At 43.8% G+C, this 16,722-nt stretch overlaps 1 protein-coding gene across 1 annotated transcript in view; it reads left to right on the top strand.

Annotated features, from left to right (window-relative positions):
• The first annotated feature begins 10,637 nt into the window (after positions 1 to 10,637).
• SUCLG2 (succinate-CoA ligase GDP-forming subunit beta) overlaps positions 10,638 to 16,722 on the top strand; it is a 258,434-nt gene continuing 252,349 nt past the window's right edge. Inside the window, exon 1 of the mRNA XM_055344382.1 lies at positions 10,638 to 10,743. Within this exon, the coding sequence (XP_055200357.1) occupies positions 10,660 to 10,743 (84 nt within the window). The 5' untranslated portion in view covers positions 10,638 to 10,659. The remainder of the gene's footprint in view (positions 10,744 to 16,722) is intronic.

Genomic DNA, 16,722 nt, shown 5'->3' on the forward strand with positions numbered 1-16,722 from the left:
CATGTCAAGGCTTCAAAAGAGGCACAACAAATAAAGAAAAAAATCTTTCTGATTTTACTAGTTTCTGCTGGGAGCTACAATATACTTAGTCCTTTCCTGGGTGCTATCAACCGTATAAGAAAAAGATGTTGGCATTTCCGAGAGCCACAAGGTAAGCTTGTATTATGGTGCACTCCACGACTCCAAGGGGGCTGGCCTGTGAGTTTTGATAGTGTATAAAACAGAGTTGGGAGTCACTCAGACCTGGGGAAGACCTGACTCAGCTATTTAATGCATGAAATTGAGTAAGGTTCTTGACTTTTCAAAGACTTGATTTCCTCATCAGTCAAAGGGGAATAAAAAACACCTACCATTTTTTACATTCTCGATGGGTATTGGATGGGTTAATATATATGAAGCCTTGAACCCAATATGCTGTGGACTTGTTACAGTGGTTGCTGTTACTACTCTAGTTAATGTCTGCCTTTGTTTGGCTTTCCCCAATAGCAGCCTCTTAGACAAGGATTTTGGTGCAAGAAGTTTACTTGGGAAGTGATTCCAGGAAGCACAGATAAAGGTGTTGGAAGTAAGAAAGAGAAGGGAAGGAAGACAATAATGGTGATTTATCAAGCAGGTGAGAAACTCTATGAGACAAAGTAGGATACCTTTAGAATTATCCCACCCAAGCACAAGGGAACTGGAGTATTTATCCATCAATAATCTGTTATTTGTTGAGGATTGCTTCTAGGGGAATTAACCTTTCTACACTTTTGGCTTATCCTGCATGCTGGCCAAGCCTGTTCTTAAAGGCAGACAAATGACCTCAGCCAGGGAGAATTGAAGGGATTTCAGTAAGTAGCCTTCTGAATATAGGGGTGAGGACATAGGGGATGTGGGAAGAACTCTAACAAAATCTGCTGCATTCTTAATAACCCAGACTCTACTCATCTTCCCTCTGGCTCATTGTCTGCTGAGCTCTTCAATTCCCACTGCTTTATGAGGTTATTATAACATAGGTAAAATCTCTTAAACTGTATTCTTAGGCATCTCCTTGTCAAAAGACTTTAGGTCTGGCAAGTTAGAGTGTACACCCTCTGGGTTGAGTGAATTTAAAACTTGGAGTTTGGATATCCAGATTTTATAGAGTTGGTTTGGTGGATGCTTTCAAAGAGTTTACAACTGGGGAATTTGACATTCACAAGTCCAAAATGTAAATTTATAAATTTAAGGTGCAGTGGTGTTTTCTAAGAAGTGAAATGTGAGATTTTGTCATGGAGGTCTGCTGAAATTCCCATTGCTTTTGTCTAGTATTATTTCCCATTTTACTCTGAAATCTCAAGGCACCTGTATGGGGCATGCACTTAGTGCTGACTTCTTAAACCATCAGCTGTTTAGCTCAATAATGAAATGGACAAATGACTTGGTATAGTAGAGTAAAAATGACCAATCATTGCCAATCTCTAGGGAGCATCCTACTGAATTACTTTATTTTATTAATTTTAAGAGGAAAGAGAGAAGAGAGTTATTTCCTAGTTATGGCATAAAGAAACATCAAAGCTAAAGGTAAGGCTCTTATGCAAGAGTATAAACTTGGAAAACTTCTGAAATATACATTTTACCAATTAAAGTGAATAACAATCAAGTGGTGTCGATGTTCTCAGATGAATGGAAAGAGTGGAAAAAAGCATAGGCTTTGCCAAAGAACAAAAAGAACCCACCAAAACCTGAGATCTAAGCTCCACTACTTAGGAGCTGATTTATCAGGTAACTTAGTTCATCTCTCTGAGCATAAATGCCTCTTTTGTAAAATGGGCATTAAATCTAACTTACAGCACTGATGAAAGAATATGACATATAAATGTAATATATATGATATATAAAAGTGTTTGATTCCATCAATAGTTGAATAGATTAACAAATTGTATTTTTACAACAGAATGCTTCTCAGCAATAAAAGGAATGATGCACAAAACAACATGATTAATCTCAATTATGTTGGACCAAGAACAAACAGCACATACTGTAGGGTTCCATTTTTGTAAAACTCTAGAAAATACAAAATAATCTATCATGACAGAAAGCACATGTGTGATTGCTTGAGGATGGGGAAATCAGGAGAGGTGGCATTGATGGACAAGAAAGGGAAGCTTCTGGGGCAATGGGGATGCTCATTATCTTGATGGTTGTGACGGTTTCATGGGTGTACACATATGTCAGATTTTATCAAACTTACACTTTAAATATGTGCCATTTATTGTATCTGATTATACCTTGATGAAGGTGTTAACAAAAATAGTATTAGTGACATGCTCAGTGAATGTAATAATTCCTTCTCCAAATGTGTGTTTATATGACCTTGACTCAACTTGTTTGGGATTAAATTTGGTGAGTCCAAATGAGTTGAGGCTACACAGAATTGACATTCATTATTCTGCCTGCCTGTCACCTCTTTCTTATTTAGTTAATAGGATCATCCCTCTTTCAGTAAACTGCTGTTTCTTCACTCAAAAACATGGTTCTCCTTGGAGCTGCCAATCACAAAATCAACACTTTGGCCACTCAGGGATGGGGATATATGGACAATACTAGTCAATGTTGTGTGCCCAGTCCCCAACTTCCCTGGCCTATGCTACAAATTGCTAATACCTGCAACCTTCTTCAGAGGTTTGCCCTTGGGTTACTGGAGCTGTCTCACCTCTAGAGCGCCAGAGCTAAAAATATCTAGAAGATTATATTTCCTCAGGGCAACCTATGGTCAATGACTAGTGTATGGTGGCAAAACCCCAGCTCCCTTCTTTCAAGATGGGGACAAACTCTGATATGTGAATATGCTCCAGAGCTCCCTGTGAGATCAGGGGTTGGCCAGCACTTCATTTGAAATTAGTTTTGATTGACTGTTTTCCTCTTCTTCTTTCTCCCATTCCCTTAACATTTCCCACTGGGAGAACTTCCTTAATCAAACCACTTGTACTTGAACCCAACCCAAAGCAGTATGGCAAGTCTCTTTGGCTCCAGAGATTTATTCAGGAATGGAACTGAGACCCCAGTGGTCTGCCTCAGAATCTTAGCTATTTTTAGATACTAGAACCCCAAGTACCTAAGTTCCTTACCATGTAAAAAAAGGGGGAGGGGTTTGAAAGAAGCCAAGCTGAGAGAAACTCAGACCAGAGACCAAGAGAGAGACAGACTTCTCATGATGTTTGCGTCCATGATACCAGTTATCTTTAAGAATGGGCACTCTTTGCTTCTGGGATTTTTTTTTAAGATTTTATTTTTTTTATTCATGAAAGGGAGGAGAGAGAGAGAGAGAGAGAGAGAGAGAGAGAGGCAGAGACATGGGCAGAGGGAGAAGCAGGCTCCATGCAGGGAGCCCAATGTGGAACTTAATTCTGGGACTCTAGGAACATGCCCTAGGCCGAAGGCAGGCACTAAACCACTGAGCCACCCAGATGCCCCTTCTTCTGGGGTGTTTTCTGTTGGCCAGTGAATACCATGGGTTTGGCTTCAGTTTCTGCCTCTGACAACAAAAGGAGTCCTGACTAAAAACCCTGGTATACACTCAAACTAGGCCTTTCTGCCCTTGCCATTTGAAATTAGTGAGATGGACAAGTTACAACGAATTGGATCAAACAGTGAATTGCTTTTATCCAATTAGGCCACAGGAAATATCCCAGGTTGAACTCATAAAATTTTGCCTTTCAGAAACGGAACTCAAATAGATTTCCCTTTTTTTCTTCCTGGTGTAGAAATATAATTTGTATTTTGAGTTATAATCAAATACTTTAATAATAAATTATACTTCCATGTCAGTTGTCTTTAGTAATTTGATCTGATTTTCCCTAGAATGGCAAACTCTCCCTTTGAATGGACTGAGGTTTTCCACATGCCAAGTAATTCTTTCTGAAACCAGCTGGGTGTGTCCTAGAATTCAATTTAATTCAATTCTGACACTAAACAGAGTGCAGACTCCATAGGTTAAGGGCTCAGTCCCACAACACTGACCCTGCTCCCCACCTCAGATGCCAATCATAAATCCCAGGTTATCACCTGTACTTCTGACCAGCCAGCTATAAATCAGATGTTCCCATAAACCCTTTCGTGGGTTTGATTATTTGCTAGAACAGCTCATAGAACTCAAGGAAATATTTACTTACTTTTATTGGTATATAATGCAGTAAAGGATGTGATAAAGAATCCAGATGAACAGCCAGATGGAGAGAATCATAGGGTGAGGTCCAGAAGGATCCTGAGCAGAGGAGCTTCTGCCCCCATGGAGTTGGGGGTGTCTCCCTACAGCATGTGGTTATGTTCACCAACCTGGAGACTCTTTGTACCTAGTACTATATGGATTTCTATGGAGGGATTTATCATGTAGACTCAATCAATTGTTCACTCAATCTCCAGCTGCTCTCCCCTTCACAAAAGATGGGAGGTGGGCTGAAATCTCCAAGCTTCCAATCATGGTTTAATCTCTCTGGTGATCTGCCCTCATCCTGGGGCTATCCAAGAGCCCACCGAGAGTTGCCTCGTGGGAATAAAAGATTCTCCTATGGGTTCTTGTAGCTTTGTGTCAGAAATCAAAGGAGAGAATGATATATTTTTTTTATTCTTTCACCGACCCATTCACCATACCCTACCACAACCCATAGATCAGGAAGAGATGCTACAGGTGGAAACACCTGTTATTGAGCTAAAATAAATTTTGGCTAAAATCATGCTAAATAGTTGCCATTATTCAAAAAATCATCAAGACATTATGCAATTCTTAATGATATCATTCACTTTTCCTGTCAAAGGCATGAAGAATTCACCTATCCACTCAGGGGAGTAGAAACCATGTGAAATTATGGATTTGTCCCAGCACATCTTACTCCCTTTTGCCCTAAACCCTTCGAGAAATTTGGGCCACTGCTTGTGAAGCACTGTATTCCCCCAATCCATGGATTACTTCCCCTTGAATAAAAGACATCAAACTCATTGCTAAGTTTTAGTTTTGTCATTTGACACTTAAAAACAGTCAGGTCTAAGGGAATCTGGTGACTCAGTTAAGTGTCTGACTCCTGATTTCAGTGCAGGTTTGTGATCTTGAGGTTGTTAGATCAAGCCCTAAGTTGGGCTCCTCATTGAGCAGAGAGTCTGCTCAAGATTCCCTTTCTCTCTCTCCCTCTGACCCCACCCAAAACCCCACTCTCTCCCTCACTCCCTGTCAAAGATAAATAAATCTTGGGATCCCTGGGTGGCGCAACAGTTTGGCACCTGCCTTTGGCCCAGGGCGTGATCCTGGAGACCCGGGATCGAATCCCACATCGGGCTCCCGGTGCATGGAGCCTGCTTCTCCCTCGGCCTGTGTCTCTGCCTCTCTCTCTCTCTCTCTCCCTCTCTGTGTGTGTGACTATCATAAAAAAAAAAGAAGAAAGAAATCTTAAAAAACTGGAAACAATCAGGTCTCAATTTATTTATTTATTTTTAAAGATTTTACTTATTCATTCATGAGGCACAGAGAGAGAGAGAGAGAGAGAGAGAGAGAGAGAGAGAGAGGCAGAGACACAGGCAGAGGGAAAAGCAGATTCCATGAAGGGAGCCCAATGTGGGACTCGATTCCGGGACTCCAGGATCACACCCTGGGCCAAAGGCAGGTGCTAAACCGCTGAGCCACCCAAGGATCCCTCAGGTCTCAATTTAAACCCTGGTTATGCCATTTACTAGCTTCATGTTTCATTTTTCTCAATAGCTCCATTATAAACACCATGGATGTGGCAATCACATTGGTCATAGTCACTGCTACATTTAAAGTGAGTAATAAGGGCGGCCGGGTGGCTCAGCCGTTTAGCACCACCTTCAGCCCAGGGCTGGATGCTGGAGACCCTGGGTCCAGTCCCATGTCAGGCTCCCTTCGTGGAGCCTGCTTCTCCCTCTGCCTGTGTCTCTGCCTCTCTCTCTCCCTCTCTGTGTGTCTTCATGAATAAATAAATGAAATCTTAAAAAAAATAGAGTAATAAGTAACAGTGATAATAATAGTAGAAAACAATTTTGATTACTTTCCATCTGCCAGAGACTGAGCCCAGTAAACAAACAAGTACTTACCTCACTGCTACAATGCACTGTTATGAAAGTGCTTTGTTCATTTTATGAATGAGCAAATTTAGGCTTAGAGCTCAAGTAACTTACCTGAGGTCACTCAGATAAGATGTGGTTGAATGGGGATTTGAATTTGAGCCATCAAATTTGCAAGCTAATCTGCAGAAAAAAAAATGTTGCAATTAAGAAAGGTAGGAAGAGGGGGGAAAGTGAAGGGAAGAAAGAGAGAGACAGGGTTAATAAAAGGAAATGTCACTAAAATATAGTTGGGAGGCTGTCAAGGGACCTGTCATGCCCACCACTCCTGGTCAATTGCAAATCAAATCAGAAGAGATGGACCTTGCTCAGGATACTACTTTAGGTACTACTTTCCTACCCAGCAGGGGGAAGAAAGGTTTTCCTCTGCTCCTGGCAACAGCCCAGCCAATGAGAGATAGTCACAAGACAGCCAATGAGAAGCCACTCTATTTCCAGCTCCCAGTTTACTCCAATGTTTTGTTTTGTTTTGTTTTAATCAGTCTCCTAGCTCCCCCCTCCTTTCCTCTATAAAAGAATGTTCCTCTCTTTTGTCTGGGGGACTGGCTTATGATTTTTACTGTAGTTTTCTTGCCTTGTATTGCCACTCTCTGCTATTTCTGAATAAACCCATTTTTGCTTGTAAACCAACTAGCAGTTTCATTTTTAAAATGAAAGGATAAATGCAAAGAGAAAGGAGGGGGAGCAAAGGGGAAACCAGGAGGTAGTATGAGAGGAGGGAAGATTGTGGAAAAAAGTAAATGTAAGAGGTGTAAATGAAGAAAGACAGATAACGTCACAGGGTTGTGATGAGGTGTAATTGAGAAACGTAAAGCAAGTTCAGTGTGCCTGGTACTATCATATCATGGTATTGGTATATATCAGTAATCCTTGGGAATTAAATGTCAATATCAATGGAAGGATCTACTGTAAATAACGTAGTATAAAGCAAAGTAAATTTTAAAAAATGATATGGCCTGTTATTTATTGAAATTATAGATTGAATGCACTCTCCTAACTCAGAGACACAGCACTGAAATCCTCCTTTGTCTGTTGAGTAAAGAGGACGGATATGTTCTAACAGAGGAAATGTCACAAGAATATTCTCCTATTGACCTGACACTTTCAACAATCTAATATTTCACCACATTTGCTTCATCTCCCACTTTCTTTCTCTTCCTGCTTTTATGTTGTTGAAATAAAGCTTGGGCATCATGAAATGTCACCTCTAAATACTTCAATATGCACGCCTTTTAAATGATCACTCTCTGTCATAACCACATTCCCAGTCTAAGTTCCCTCCCGGAAGAAGAGCCTAAAACAAGGGCTTGCATGCAAATTGTTATTTTGGGAAGTGAGCCCAAGGAACAATGTGGAACGGAGAAGAGTGGAAGCAAGGAGGAGGCAAAGTCAATGCAAGGATGCACCTGTGGGCACCTGGGCTGGATTGTGAACCTCTGAGGAACTACAGGATTTCATTCAAATTGTGTATTAAGTGACTGAAATGGGGAGTGTTTGTCCACTGGTTCCCATGTCATGGTCTGGGATGCCCCATGGTGGGGGGGGTGTTAACACTTTTACACTGCCAGGTTTGCAATGGAATGCTTCAGAAGCAGACAGAATAGGTGGAAAGTTTCTGGGGTCCTGCAGGAGGCAACAGAGAAGCCCCAAACAGCCCAGAGCAGAAAGTGAGAGATCTGTGGTGCAGCTTAGGGAAGGTGCCATCAGGTTTCACCTGCAGGACCCTGGGCACCACAGCAACAGCTAGAGTGAACATGGAGCTGGGGTGGGCGGGGTGGGGGGCAGGGGGCACAGCCAGGACCTAAGGAAAACATGCCTGACACAACTATAATGCCATTGCCACAGCTAATCAGATTCATTCGAATGCCTTGAGATCATCTACTACTCAGTCGAAAATCTGATTCTCCCAATTGACCCAAAGAGCTCTTTTTAGAGTTGCTTTGATCTCATTAGAATCCAAATAAGGATCACAAATTGTGTCCTTAGTTAAGGTTATGTTCTTAAATCTCTTTTACTCTAGAACAATCCTCCTTCACTTTTTCAAATACGATTGATTTACACCCCAAAATCCTATAGCTGGTGTCCTAAGACTGTTCCACATTTTGGTTTTCCCTCATTAGAGAGTCAGATCATGTTATATCTCTATCCCCAGTATTCCTGTAAATGATCATAAATTCCACAGTGTTTATTAAACTCAAATAACTTTAATGGCAAGAAAACATTGTAGGCGATGCCATGTGCTTCAAAGTGCATTCCATCTGAAGACTCAAGCAGTAGAATCAATGGTGGGTCTCCAACAGATATGTCCATATCAAAATGTCAGAACTTGTGAATATTAGTTTGTATAAAGTGGCAAAAGATGTAGTGAATTTAAGGACCTGAGGAAGAACTTACCCTAGATTACCTGGGTGGACTCTAAATGCAAGCCTACTTGCAAAAATGTATATTTAGAGAGGCAGAGGGGGTTTGGGGACAGCCTCACAGAATCTAGTGAAGTTGGAGCAGAGATTGGAGTGATGTGGCCCGGGAACCCGAGGCCAGCATCCAGAAGCTGAAAGAGGCATGGAATGGATTGTCTCCTAGAGTCCCTGGAATGGAGTGCAGCTTTGCTGGGTTTCAGACTTCTAGCGTCAAGAATACCAAAATGCTAAGTTTTAGGGATGTAGGGATTTAACAGCCTGATCTCCTCATTGCCAAGTCTCACACAAACTCTCCTTTGAATAGTTCTGCTCACTGATGAATGTGGCCTGCATTAATTACTATTTAAGTATAATAGAATGGTGATTTCTGGACTCCTCTCTTTTCCTTTTTAAAAAGAAGAGTTCTTTATAAAGATGGACTTTTCATTATCATCTTGGGTTCTTTTCTTATTTAAAAATGGAACTCATGCAGGAAACACTAGAGGTAAATATTTCATCCCCTCTCCCCTCCTTTTTATTTTTATTTATTTATTTTTATTTTTAAAGATTTATTTATTTTTATTCATGATAGACATGGGGGGGGGCGGGGCAGAGACACAGGCAGAGGGAGAAGCAGGCTCCATGCACCGGGAGCCTGATGCGGGACCTGATCCTGGGACTCCAGGATCGTGCCCTGGGCCAAAGGCAGGCGCTAAACCGCTGAGCCACCCAGGGATCCTCCCCTCCTTTTAAAAAATTTCATTTATTTATTTGACAGAGAAAGAGTGTGTGAGAGGGAGCAAAAGCAGGTGAGTTGCACAGAGGGAGAGGGCAAAGCAGACTCCCTGCTGTGCAGTGAGCAGGATTTGGGGCTTGATCCCAGGACCTTGAGAGCATGTTCTAAGCTGAAGGCAAATGCTTAACTCACTGAACCACCCAGCACCCCACATTCCCCCTTTTTAATTATTTTTAGTGATTTTATTTATTTACTTGAGAGAGAGAGAGGCAGAGAGAGCGAGTGTACAAGTAAACAGAGGGGCAGAGGCAGAAGTGGCTCCCTGCCAAACAGGGGGTGGGATGGGGGCCTGAGTGGAAGGCAGAGCCACCCAGGAGCCCCACATTCCTCCCTTTTAACTGCTATACTCCCAAGTAGGCAATTGTCCATGACAGTACTTTTAAAACTATTTTTATGACTTTATATTTTTAAGAACAGCTTTAGGTTCACAGCAGAATTCAGCAGAAGGTACAGAGATTTCCCTTCTCACTTTCCTTTCCCTGCAACTCAAATACCGAGCCTCTGCGCTGGTCAGTAGCCTCCCCCAGAGCGGTGGTATATTTGTTCCAACGGCCACATGAATACGTTGTGTGTCGTGGTTGTACAGGGACACATCCTTATCACTGACAGCCTTTAGTTCATATTACGAATTCCCTCCAGGTGTCGTTATATTCTATGGGTTTGGGTGAACACGTGCTGACATGCATCCCCCATCATCATACCGTAAAGTGCACTTTCACTGCCCTAAAATTCCTCTTTGCTTTGCCTATTCGTGATAGGTAGCTTAGGTCCTCATTTGCGGGGCAGCTGGGTCAGCTCAGCGGTTGAGCACTTTGCCTTCCTTCCACTCATGGGTCCTGGGATCGAGTCCTGCATCAGGTTCCCTGCAGGGCGGGGAGGGGGGCGGGGCTGCTTCTCCCTCTGCCTGTGTCTCTGCCCTTCCCTGTATGTCCCTCACGAATAAATAAATAAAATCTTAAAAGAAAAAAAAATCCTTATTTGCCTCATTGTTACTAGTTAACCTCTCCTACTAGACTCTGACCTCTCGGAGAGCAAAAAAAAAAAAACAAAAAAACCAAAACAAAAACCAAAAAGCAAAACAATCCCACCAACCCGTCAACCTCCTTCACTGTGTCCTCAGTAGCGCCTGCCACAGGGAAGGGGCACCCCCGACGTGCTTTTTTACTAAATTCTCAACATCCCCGAGAGATCCGGGCCCCCCCCACCCCCCCGCAGTAACGTAGAGGCAGGGAAGGCACGTGCGCGGGTCTTTTATCCTCGGATCACAAAGGGGGCGTGGCCGCGGGCGCTGGGGGCGTGGCGTAGGGGCGCGGGGGCGGGGCCACGGGGCGGAGGGGCGGGGCCGCAGGGGCGCGGGGCTTCCTGTCTAAGATGGCGTCCCCCGTAGCGGCGCGAGCACGGACACTTCTGCGGGAGCTGGTGCTGCGGCCCCCGCTGCTGTCGGCCCGGTGGCAGGTGAGCGCGCCCCGCGGCAGGCGCCCCGCGGCCGTCCTCGCCTCCGCCTGCGTCCCGGCGGCGCGGGCGCTGCAGCACCTGGCTGCGCCCGGGCGCTCTGCCGACTGCCCCAGCGCCGCCCGGCCCCCCGCCGAGGCCGTGCCCTGGTGCCCCGGCTCTGCCCAGGGCGCTGGCACGGCAGCTGGCGGGGCGCGGCGCGTCGAGAGGTCCTCGGGCCTCGGGCCTCGGGCGCGTTGGAGCCCGGAGGGTCTAGCATCCGCGTGGCCGGCTCTGCCCGGGGGACGCCTCGCCCCCGGGGCGCGCGGGTTAGACCACGTGACGAGCAGGCCCGCCCCAGCCCGGCTGGGCTCAGTAGCTCGCCTCCCCCGGCAGCTCTCTCCAGGGTGACCCGCTTTTTCAGACTTGAGGGCGCTTCAGTGGGTCGGACGGGCTGAGGGAGGAAAGTGGGAAACGCGCCGCCCTCTAGCAGGGAGCAGGGAGCAGGGAGCAGGGCTTCCCGCCACAGAGGCGGCTGAGCGGAGCCCTGCACGTCCCCTCCCCCCACCTCCTCCCGGATTGCAGGCCTCGGCTGGATGGATGCTCAGTACCTGTTGGAACTTGCCTTCCGCTGGATCTCACCTTCTGCAGGATGGCAAGAGTATTCAGAAGGCTTTTGGGGAGTTTTGAGTTGGCGTTGACTCTTGGAGAAGTCACTCAATTGCCCGGTTTCTGGTTCTCCGTAAATAATCTCTTTTCCCTTTTATTTTTAAGATTTTTATTTATTTATTCATGATAGACATAGAGAGAGGCAGAGACACAGGCAGAGGGAGGAGCAGGCTCCATCTCCGGACTCCAGGATCACGCCCTGGGCCGAAGGCAGGCACTATTCTGTATTTTTTGTATGAACTGGAGATTGATGCTAGTAACAGATTTTATTTTATCTTTTTTTTTTAAAGATTTTATTTATTCATGAGAGACACACACACAGAGAGGTAGAGACACAGGTAGAGACACAGGCTTCATGCAGGGATCCCCATGTGGGACTCGATCCCAGGACTCCAGGATCACACCCTGGGCCAAAAGCAGGTGCTAAACCGCTGAGCCACCCAGGGATCCCTCTTTCCCCTGTTAAAGAAAGGGCAGTGTGGGGCTCAGCCACACACAGAAGCGTCCTTGTTCGTTTTCCCGTTTTTGATTTAGGAGAGGCAAATTATCACTCATGCAATTTATTTATTTGTTTTATTTATAAGATGTTATTTATTCATGAGAGACCCAGAGAGAGAGAGAGAGAGAGAGGCAGAGACACAGGCAGAAGGTGAAGCAGGCTCCATGCAGGGAGCCCGACATGGGACTCGATCCTGGGACACCAGACTGATGCCCTGGGCTGAAGGCAGGCGCTATTCTGTAGTTTTGTATAAACTGGAGATTGATGCTAGTAACAGATTTTATTTTATTTATTTTTTAAAGATTTTATTTATTCATGAGAGACACAGAGAGAGAGAGGCAGAGGGAGAAGCAGGCTCCATGCAGGGAGCCCCACGTGGGACTCGATCCCAGGACTCCAGGATCACACCCTGAGCCAAAGGCAGATACTCAACTGCTGAACCACCCAGGCTCCCCACTCATGCAAATTTGACCAGGATATGTATAGTATAGTTTTTAGAAAAAAATGAAAAGATAGCTACTAATGATTTTTTGAGTTACTTTAAGCTTTGGCTAATTATAACATATGTAAGGTTCCCCCCCCCTTCTCTTTTCATTTCCTGACTTCTCATTTCTCTGTTTTTGTTAATGTAAATTTAAAAGGTGCTAATATGTATTACTGTAATATCCTTAATAGGCACTTGACAGTATGGTGGGATAGCGAAAAGGAATGGCAATTTTGTCTAATTAAAATCACTAATAACTATTGTAATAGAGTAAGGAGAATACCTCCGGGTGATCAAGTCCTATTCATTATTTAAGTGTTACAAAAAACAAGAACTGTGGTGCTAACTATGAGTGTAGACTTGAATTGATGAGAAACACGGGGCCCAGGGCAGTGAAAACTCAAGCAAAGCAAGTAGTTGTGCAGAGAAACCCAAGCATTTAGCTGAGGTGTGGCTGGGCTTTCTGCCTAACCAAGAGATGAGAGCCTGGACGCCACACTCCAGAGAATCTGGTTGGGGACAGATAGCCTTGGTTTGGCAAGAAGACTAGGTGAAAGGATCAGTTATGTCACTCCATCTAGGAGCCCTGATTTACGTTACTTGTGGTTTGACCTGTTATCCTGGAAACACAAGGTTTCAAAGATGAGAAGTTTTTTGTTAGAGATAAGTAGATAGTGTCCAGGACACTCTTGCAAGCTTGGCATTAGCAAGCATCTAGTCCAACTAGCTCATTTCACAGGTGGAGACCTCGAGGCCTCAAGAAGTTCAATACTTGTTCAAGGTTATAAAGAGAGTTTGTGGCAGAGCCGATTCCAGAGTAGTTTGCTTCTATTACAAGAGGCTGTTGTTTGGTGAGTGTAGACTTCCTCATGAAAATGTGTTATGTCACTATTTAGAGGTTAGTCTGCATGCCAGGTAGCAACTATATCACATCCAAGTCCTCGAAATACTGACACACTTTTATTATTTCTTTATAAACATCTTAGAATTGACAATAATAGGTGAGCATTGCTCATGACTTGTAAGGAACTTTTCAATTCTTGGATACTTCGTAGTATTTGCTCCATCTGAGTCTCTTGATATTGTGCCTACATATTCCCTTGGCGGTGCCAAACATTACAATTGAATATGACCCCCCCCCCTTTTCCCCACAAAACTTAAGAATCCTTAGTGTCTCAGGAATTTCCTGTCATTCTTGACTCAGACCTACTTTGTCCTGGACCTTGTGTAAAGCTTTTGGGTGTATGGAGGTGAAAGGTCCAGTTTCTGCTTAGAGAAGTAACTCTAATCACTCACAAAGGTACCCCTAAAATGATACTTTACCCCCCCCCCCGTAGTTAAATTTAACATTTGACACCTATTCCTGAGGTATAATGTCATTGAGATTTTTTATTTACTCTGCTCTTAGCTTTAGTGTTTCGACTTAGGATTGATTTCATATTTTTAGAGGGCCCCCTTTAGCCATTTCTTATTTTACATATATTTTTTATTCAGCCTGTACCTAGGACAGGGCTGCTCTAAGTGTTCTAGAACCCACTGCTCTGGGGTTCATGAACAAAGCAGGCAGAGTATATGACCACATCATACTTTATTTTCACGGGGGTGGGAAAAGGCTAGACTGTACATACATAAATAATAAGATGGGTTCAGCCAAGGACAAAGCCTATGAAGAGAATAAAACAGGATCATGGGATGGAGAATGAATAGCTTAGCCAAGAAGGGGAGTGTAGATTAGATGGTCAAGGCAAACCCAATTTGACAAAGTGGGTTTTTGGTTTTTTTTTTTTTTTTTTTGTTTTTGTTTTGGCCTAATTTTTTTATTGCAATATAACACATGTACTAAAAATGTACATATTCTAAATGAACAGCTTGATGAATTCTCACAAACTGAACATGCCCAGCTCACCAGATTCAGATCAAAAACTATTTTGCAGTATACTCAGAGGGGCCCCCTGGTGTTCCTACCTATTGCTACCTCCACCCTGGAAAGGGTAAACAGGCTCCAGACTTACACTACCATTCCATGGTTTTGTTCCTTTTTGTACTTTATGTAAAAAGTGGAATTATACAATGTGTACCTGCATTCTGAATATTATGAGATCCTGGAGGTAACTTTTTGACTTTCTGACAGCTAAGTGACCTGAGTATTGACAAGTACCCAGCCAGGTGAAACTCTGAGGAAGAGTATGTTAGGCAGAGAAAAGAGCAAGTGCGAGGGCCTTGAGGTGGGAGTGAGCTCAGTGTGTTCAAGTAGTTAAAGAGGGAAAGTGATAGTACTAATAGTCTGAGGTAGCCAGGGGCCAGATCATCTGGGGATTTGCAGTATCTAATAGCTTTTTTTTCCCCCCTCTAATAGGAGCTTTTGAGAGCCTAGACTGGTTAAGTGATTTGCCCAAAGTTACCTAGTTTGTAAGAAATGGTTGGATCTGAACCTCAATCCTGGCTGCTAAAGAAAGACAAGGCATTTAAAATGGTTTACTCCTTATTATAGACCTAGGCTGGCTTTTAAACTTTTAGAGGGAATCTTCCATGAATTCACACTCCAGTAAAGATCTAACCATTTTTAGGGGTCTATTCACAGATAAAGGCCATGTTGCCATGTCCAAATAGCCAGGAGAAGAGGGTGCTGCGTTACATGGCAGTGTAATGTAGCAAGGCATGGCCACAGTAGGCACAGAGATGAGCCCATTCCATTGGTCACGTCTTAGGGGAAATCTTGGTTGAGGGGACAGAGTTGAAATAGTTAATGATAGTTCTAAACATGGTATTGTTGCCTTTTTGTGTATTTTCCCTCTCCTAACGGCAGGGCGAAGTTCATGGAGTTGCTCTGTTTTAAGAGAAGCAGAGACACTGTGAGAAACACTGCCTGTCCGATCCCCAGCTATAGAATTGTTGTGTGGTTCTCTGTGAAGCTCAGAGCTTCTGTCCAGGAACTGAGAGAGGAACACGTACTGTTGGAGGAATCTGCTTGAACCTGTGCCCCTGCTGTTGTATACTTCAAAATGGGTGGCTCCAGTTGATTTTCTCCTCTTTCAGGAAGTAGTTGGAGAAAGATGGGTGCATGGCTTTTAGAAGTGGAGGACTACAGGTTCTGTGCAAGTCCTTATCAGCCAAATGAGTCTGTATTGGAAGTTGTGACTTACGTTTATGTGCCTTCTTGCCTAAAAGAATAAGGATTTAAAAAAATACATTTAAAAATTTTTTTCAAGATGAAGTACAGTTGCAATTTCTTCCGTTAGAAAAGGAAATCTATCTCAGATAATTTAGATGCTAAACTATTGACCTTCTGTGTAGGGAAAGCCCTTTAAGTGTTCCAAATTGGTTTTGTTTACTGTAAATGAAACTTATCTTTTTATGGGCAAGTGATGGAGTGCACAGACCCAGAGTAGTGAAAATTTTGCTGCCCCTGTATCCTAGCCCAGTTCTGCAGGCACAATGCCCAGAAAGTCACTGAAATAGTATCTCATAATTTGGGGAGAAAGAGAAGTTATGTAACTAGCCTGAGATCACTTGTCCTTCACTTCTCTTTACTACTCAATGTGGAATTGTCACTTGATTTATCGCTTTCTGTTACTCGATGGAAATGTTTTGCCTGAAGAACTGGAGAGATTTGTACACATTTGAGCAAATGGTAAAATCAATATACTAATGAAATTTTGGGAAATAATACTCAGGTTAGTCTGGTGAAGAAGATGGAAGTGGGGAGGCATTTCAGGTGTAGTGGGCTGCAAGCAAAGGCAGAGGGCAGAGAGAATGCGGGAAGATTAGAGGACTCATTGCCACCAGTTTGGTGTAGAGAAGAGAGAGGCAGGTGAGTAACCAAAGGGGAGGGCTGATGGTGATCTTTTAGGAAAAGAGGAAGGAGGATGAGTGGTACAAAGCCTGGAACTCAGCACACATAGAACTCTGTAACTAAAAACAAAGCAAATATTGTTCATTTAGTTCATTTTCTGAGCATTAGTCTGTGCCCAGTGTTATTTGGTGTAAGCTCCCTGAAGGTGGAAACTATATTGATTCAGCTCTTCAGTGTAAATCCACTTGCTTAAGAGAGTGCTGGGCATAGAGATGCACTTCATTAATGAATGCTGTATGGCTGAGTGAATGCAAAAAAGACGATTCAGGGGGTTCTCCTCGGGGCCTCATCATTTGGTGGCAAAATTGGCATTTAAACCAATAATTATACCAGGACATTGTGAGTGCTGCAGTAGAGCTGTGTTGTTGGTCTTCTAAGACACTGCTTGTTCCTGCTTTGGGGTACCTGCTGTGCCCTCCCCCTGAAACACTGTTCCCTCTGATCTCACACAGTGTTCCCTTCCTTCATTCACCTCTCCAACTCAATGTTAAATCTCCA

Source organism: Nyctereutes procyonoides, unplaced genomic scaffold (genome assembly GCF_905146905.1).
Source record: "Nyctereutes procyonoides isolate TBG_1078 unplaced genomic scaffold, NYPRO_anot_genome, whole genome shotgun sequence".
NCBI lineage: Eukaryota > Metazoa > Chordata > Mammalia > Carnivora > Canidae > Nyctereutes > Nyctereutes procyonoides.